This window comes from Drosophila busckii, unplaced genomic scaffold, assembly GCF_011750605.1.
Source record: "Drosophila busckii strain San Diego stock center, stock number 13000-0081.31 unplaced genomic scaffold, ASM1175060v1 hic_scaffold_41, whole genome shotgun sequence".
NCBI classification, from domain to species: Eukaryota; Metazoa; Arthropoda; class Insecta; order Diptera; family Drosophilidae; genus Drosophila; species Drosophila busckii.
Window position 1 is genome coordinate 44,184 of NW_022872751.1, and position 6,975 is coordinate 51,158.

At 36.6% G+C, this 6,975-nt stretch overlaps 1 protein-coding gene across 1 annotated transcript; it reads right to left on the reverse strand.

The window, feature by feature from the left end:
* Positions 1-3,028: 3,028 nt before the first annotated feature.
* Positions 3,029-5,111, reverse strand: LOC108595519 (zinc finger BED domain-containing protein 1-like). Its single transcript, XM_017980773.1, has 4 exons — positions 5,075-5,111; positions 4,949-5,015; positions 3,274-4,826; positions 3,029-3,218 (listed from the first exon to the last, which is right to left on the reverse strand). Exons 3-4 carry the CDS (start codon positions 4,582-4,584, stop codon positions 3,039-3,041), a joined length of 1,491 nt encoding a protein of 496 aa, XP_017836262.1. The 5' UTR covers positions 4,585-4,826; positions 4,949-5,015; positions 5,075-5,111; the 3' UTR covers positions 3,029-3,038.
* Between the last annotated feature and the right edge of the window lie 1,864 nt (positions 5,112-6,975).

The following is a 6,975-nucleotide window of genomic DNA, read 5'->3' on the forward strand; positions in this document are numbered from 1 at the left end:
TTAAAATAATCGATTAATCAATTGATTTAAAAAAAAGTTGTTTACATGTAAATGTAATGCAATTGCACTATTGGTGAACAATTTCGACCAATTTCGTTTTTCTGTAGAGGTAGCGCCTGCGTTAGAAAAAAGATGCTTTGCCGGTATCGAAGTGCCAATAAGGAAACAATACTAGCAAGCTATAGTATATCGCTTAAGGTAGACCAAACGCATCTCGTCCCAAGTATTGACAACATTGCGTCTTAGCTCCAATACAGGAGCATTTAGGAAGTAGCTAAGCTCGTCTTGAAATTGTGATGGGTCATCATTCTTCTTGCGACGTTTGTATGCCAGCATCTTATGGTGGACCCATAAATCGAACTCTCTTTCGCCAGTTGATGACCCATCATTTACAATTCCAAGACTTTCATCTATCTGTGAACATTGTGTTACATTTGTGAACATTGTAATTGTAATGTCAAAAGCCAAACTGGGCTATGATTTCAAAAAATAAATAAAAAACTCGAATATAGTTGCTAGTTGCATGTGATTAAAAATCCATAAGAGAATTTTTAGTAGAGCAGTTGAAGCAAAGCAAAGCAAAAACATTCTGTAAATTTAATTTAATTTTTTAAGTTTATTACTATTTTTTTCAGACTTCCCGACAATTACGCATTGCTAAAGCACTCAATATCAGTGGGTAATATCTAATAAAAAATAATAAACCCAGCATTGTTCCAGTTTTGGAACACTGGTATGGATAATATTGACCAAATTGAGCGTCAGCACCAAAATGTGCATCATATGAAGTGGGAAACCAAAACGATACGGTGCAGTTTTGGCTGGAAGTTGACGCATACCGTGATTCTGGTGGAAAGAAAGATTCAAAGAGCTGTCTGGCATAGCGTTGCAGGTATTGTCCTTGCAGTGGTCAAATGCCGAGGTTGAGCGGGTTTTCAGCCAGGTGAATTTGATTTAATACAAACAAAGAAATCGGATGAATGTCGACACATTAAATTCAATTTTAAGCATAAGGTAAAATGACATTCATATCCTAAAAATATAAACTAAATGTTTATAAATGTGCAGCGCCATGGCAAGTGTTCCCATGATTATAAAATACCAAATAACTTCCTCAAAATGATTGGATCATGTCGAAAATGTTAAATGCGGAAGAAACTGTTGATATTGACGAGATAATAAAAAAACTTTGAATAAATGAAAATCAAGCGCATTTTTTTTTTTAGATTTTTTACAAGAATTCTTGGTGTTTTTTGCGTTGCTTTTAAAAATCTAGGGTTTTTTGCGTAAAAATTTTCGGCAAACCTATAGTTCCCGGCAGCAATTACCAAGAGTGGCTAAAATTTAATAGCCTGTCGAGTATGACACCCAAGTATTTGTGCGATGCTTTGTGCACAAGTGCGGAGCCTGACATTGTAACTTCTGGCCATGTCTGTGTCCTGGTTGTGAAAGTAACATTTGCGCATTTACTGCTGTTGACTCCTATATTCCATTTGCTTGCCCAGTTTTCGAAGCTGCATACATACATATCTCTGTGGAGCATTTGAAGTGTATATATAGAACTTCTTGTCAATATGGCTGTATCATCAGCGTACGTTGCGATCAGTACGTCGTTGACCACTCGATGCAGTTGCTCCGCAGTTCCATGACCTCGCCTAAATCCAAACTGCCATTTTGGGATGTTTTGTTTCACCGCCTCAAGCTGTAGGATCCGGTTTAGGATCATTCTTTTTACCATCTTTCCAAGCGCACGAAGCAAGCTAATTGGACGGTATCCATCCACTTCGTTGTGGGATTTACCAGGCTTTGGGAACATGGTAATAAGGGCATTCTTCCAGCTCATTGGGAAGTAGCATAGGCGGAGAATACTGTTGAACAGTAGTACCAAGAATAGGACAGCTTTCTTGGGTAGGAGCTTCTGTTGTCCAGGCCATCTTCTCCAGGAGCTTTTTTGATTTTTAGCTTCTTTATGAGCTCCGTGACTTCTTCAAATGTTACTAGCTTGGCTGGCAAACACATTTGGAATGACTCATCCATTCGCATTTCATTTCGCAAACTATCCTCAAATTGAAGAATGTGCTCCGCGCTTCCAAATCACTTCAGTCGTCACTTTAATGAAAATATGTATTTGTAGACATTAAGCTTACATTTATTTTTACTTACATATGTACAAACACTTCAAGCAATATATATCTTCTCAAACCTATGTTTTTTAAATCTCGGGTCAATCAGTGTGGCAATCCGAGGAACGGTGTGTGATTCATAGTATAGATGGGCGCGTGTCGGTTTTTCTTAACACGACACAACACTAACACGAAATGCTAACAGCCAACACGCACTCACACGCACGGTCAAAATCTAGCAAAATACGACACGTCATTAAATATGAATACTTCAAATTTTTATTTAAAAATATTGTAACGAAATCAGCTGGACCCACAGATCAGTTGAGCTTTCGGTGGGATCAGCCTACCACCACCGAAAGCTCTGTATCGATCGGGCCCACTTATTTTACGCGCACTGTTCTTGGCGTATACTTTTTCCACGAATTACAAAATGGTCCCAGTCGTAGAGCTCGGAAACAATCGATGGTGGACACTATCGATGTTTTCGATGGTTTTTAAGTAAAACCATCGATACTATCGATGGTTCATAGTATAAATTTTAAATTGGAAGTTTTGACACACTTTTTGCTAATATATGTGGCCAATTTAAGTGAAAATAATAATAAGTTGTTCATAAATTCATTGTATCATGATTTATTTCACTTAAGACTATTAAGAAAAAATATATGTAGATATATACAAAAAATAATCTCTTCAGTACCTTATATCTAATTTTGATTCATTTAATTTCTTAATTCTAATATTCTTATTCAATAAAAACAAAACAAAAAGTAATTCAATTTCTTAATTCTAATATTCTTATTCTATAAAAACAAAACAAAAAGTAATTGATTCAATTTCTTAAACTTAATAGTAATACTTATATAATAATAACACAAAAAATTAATTGATTCAGTCAATTTTTTCTAATATTTAAATTTGATTTTTGTTTAAGAATAGGATCATATCTACAATATTTGGTTTTAACGAACACCTTCTGTCCGAAATAATCTGGCCAGCTTTACTAAAATTGCGTTCCGACTCGGCCGAGGTAGCCGGCACGCATAAAAACTTTTTTGCAACATTTTGAAGCGCATTTAAATCAGTGTTGTTCTGAAAAATTAGTTACTTAAAAAAAAGTTACTTATATATATATATATAATTTTACCCTCCAAAATAAAACTGGATCAGTGTCTTCAGGCTCATTTTTTTTCTCCAAATACTGTCTCAACAATATTATTGTATCAGCTCTAGAGGAGTGAACTTGTTCTGACATTCTATTTTGCAGAAAAGTAAACATTGGTTTTGTGTTTTCAGTGCGAAGTGGTGTTGCAGGTGGTGTTGGAATTTGCGGTGGAACGTGGGATCTTATTTGCGATTGTATTTCCATCTCCAGACCTTTTGCTGCTTGGTCAGCATTTGAAAGCGATAAAAATCCGAGTTTTTTAAATCTCGGATCGATAATCGTTGCAATTCTGGTCACAGTTCTGGATTGGTACGGAGCAAGTCTGGCAGGCATTCGTTCTTTCAGTATTCCGCACAGATCCAAGGCTATTTTTGTGGTCACTAATGAGCCTAAAACGTCAAGTTTTTGGTGTAGCTCACAAATTATTGGTATTACCAATGAAATTGTTGCGCTTTTGTTTGCAGATACCTGTTTGGTCGCTTCGTTAAATGGCGCCAAAATGCGGCAAACGTCCTCCAGAACTGCGACTTCATCTGCAAATAATGGGATCGGAGCTTTCGATGATATCAGAAGCACTGATGCAATTGCTTCCTTTATAAGAATTATGCGTTCAATCATCAGATACGCACTATTCCATCGTGTCGGCACTTCTTGTATCAAGCTATATGACTCATTAGTACCCTGGGCCTCTTTCAGTTTTTCTGTTGCAATAGTGCTGCTTTTAAAAAAAGCCACAATCTTCTTGCATTTGCTCATCAGGGGTATTAATGAGTCCGCTTTTAGAAGCTCTTGCACAAGTAAGTTTAATGTGTGCGCAACACAAGGCAGATGCTTGATTTCTAATAGCTCGCAGGCTTTCTTCATGGACGCATCGTTGTCCGTCACAATTATCCTCACTTTTTTACGGATATCCCAACATTCAAAAACACTGCTCAGCGACTCCGCAATATTGGCCGCAGTGTGATTGGTTGCTGTCAAAAGCTTCTTTGTTGATAAAACTGCACATTTCATATCGAAATTAGTATTAATAAAATGGCAGGTAACGGTTAAGTACCCGTCGTTAGCGCGCGACGTCCAGCAATCTGCCGTTATAGCTAAGTCGTCGACGTCGCTCAAATCCATTTTTACCTTTTTCCGTAGCTCTTCGTATTGAGCTGGAAGCACTACATTCCTCAGATGCGCTGGGCTGGGTAATTTGTACCTTGGATCTAGCTTGGTAATTAAATCTTTAAAGCCGCTGTCTTCGACAACACTAAACGGCTGCACATCTTTAGATATCATACGCATCACCATTTGGATACAATTGATCCCTTACCAAAAATTCTTCCAAGCTAGTAGGCTTAGGAGGCAAGTTGGTTTTTTTGTAATTGGGATGAGCGCGATTTAAGTGATCCAGAAGGTTAGAGGTGTTCCCACCTGTTTTATAGTATTTGCCGCATTGTTTGCACTTTGCACCGTGGTTGTCCGTTTTTTTAAAATAGTCCCAAACTACAGATGATTCGCGCTTTCTTTTTCCACTTTCCATATTTAATCGCCTGCAATAAACACAAACGCATATACATATGTATGTATATGTAATAAAAAAAAAACACGTGCAAGAGCACCGCAACATATGTATGCACATGTATTGTACATATATATGATTTTAAATACTTACTTTTCACTTAATCTGCACCACTTATTTCAACACCACCAACACCGCAACTGTAAATTTGTTTTATTTTCTGCAAAACAATAAAATGAATAATTTGGATAAATATCCAAATAAACTTGAGCAACTAACCTTCTTGTTCAACGCAAAACGCAAGTTCAATAAAAAAAACAGGGATGGAATAAAAAAACAGGGATGGAAAAATGTGGCAAACCATCGATAGGGCCAAAAACAATCGATGGTTGCTCAAAAGCGGAAAAAATCGATACTATCGATTGTTCACTCGATTGTTTTCGAGCTCTAGCTTCCCGTCCCTGGCTCACTCTCTTTCCTTCCGGGCCTCGTGCAGAACAGACGCGTCTTGGAATTAATTAGTACTACTTAAATCTAAGAATTTTCGAGTGATCTTAACAATAAACGTAAATAAAACTATAAATTTTATTTGTGTTCGTGATTTCTTAAACAACTGCGCCTATCGTTGGAGGAAATCTAACCCGCTCTCTTGCTCAATCGCCTACCGCCAACCTGACCAAAAAGATTGACTCCGCTCGGCAAACAGTAGCGTAGCTTGGACCCGCAAAGATCTTGTGGGCCCACCAAACTGTTAATTTGTGCAACAATTTAATTTTGTCTAAGTTATCACTCAGCATTCTAGAGCTCATTTAATATAAACCCTGAGGTTGAGAAAACTCGTTGGCTTGTAGCAGAACTTACAGGGACATTTAAAATTTCTTTAGCCAGCTTTTGCAATATTTTTAGGTCACTGGCATTTTTTCAAAACTGTAATATGTATATTGTTTAAGCTAGGGACGTCCAAACGCTGTTTACGGAAGAGCAAATCACCAATACACTAACAGGAAAACACTAACACAAGTAGATTGAAAAAAATTTGGTATTTACCATTTTCAAAATAGAACAAAAAAAATTAAAAAGCAAAAGAAAAATCGTACAAGCAAAATGGTTTTCACAAAGTAGTTAACAATTTATCTATATCAATATGTATTTTTGTAAGTGATAGTTTTAAGAAGGCTTCTAAACGAATATTTGATAATTGATTCCTATATTGGTTTTTAATTAATTTTAATGTTGAAAAGGAACATTCACAAATATAAATACTCCCGAAAATGGAAAGTATTTTTATATTTTATTCTTCAATAAGGGATACTTATAAGCGCTTACAACTTTCCAAAAATCAATAACTTTCGCATCGGTTGCTCTCAGTACAAAATCAGATTGTAAATCACAAATTTCTAATTGTAATTGGGGATCCCGATCATATTTATTGCAGGTCATTGGCATATAAAATATATCCAACCTTTTTTTTTAGCCCATTTAAAAACCCTGAATCTATTTTCAAATTTATTTTTAATTCGGTTAAATATTGTATATATAGTTGAAAATCAAATATTATATTATATATATTATACTGTGGTAGGCAAGCAGTCTGCGCATACCATATACCATATACATAAATAGAATAATAATAGAATAAAATAGATAATAACATGCATAAACATACATACATACATACATCGCCTACTGCAGCTGCGCAGTGACATATGTACGTACATTCTGGAATGTGAGCTAGCTAATATACATACCCACATGTACTTACATTAAGCTAGAATAAGTTGCGCAGTTTACCAGCTGCATTCTTATATTTAAATGCATAATTAATAAGTATTGTAGTGCAAATTAGCAGTTCGGCGGGCCCGAAAGGAAAGAGAGTGAGCCAGGGACGGGAAGCGCCCAGGGCTAGATGCTTAAAGCGCCCAGGGACGAAGAAGAACCAGGGCTAGGTCCTCTAAGTGCCCGATCGATACAGAGCTTTCGGTGGTTGTAGGCTGATCCCACCGAAAGCTCAGCTTATCGGCCCAGCTGATCTGTGGGTCCAGCTGATTTCGTTACAGTATAAAAAGAGAGGACGCGAAGCAGGATGGTAAGTTCTGTTTTGGCGTTCGGTAATTAAAGAGTGAAGTGAAGTTTGTGTACTCATTTATAAATATATATTAAGCCTCCGAAAATACTCATGA

Excerpts from the sequence above, each read along its gene's own strand:
- LOC108595519 (XM_017980773.1), bottom strand. The coding sequence starts at position 4,584 with ATGGTGATGCGTATGATATCTAAAGATGTGCAGCCGTTTAGTGTTGTC. Across the intron at positions 3,219-3,273 it reads ATCCAGTTTTATTTTGGAGG|AACAACACTGATTTAAATGC; the intron begins GTAAAATTATAT and ends CTAATTTTTCAG.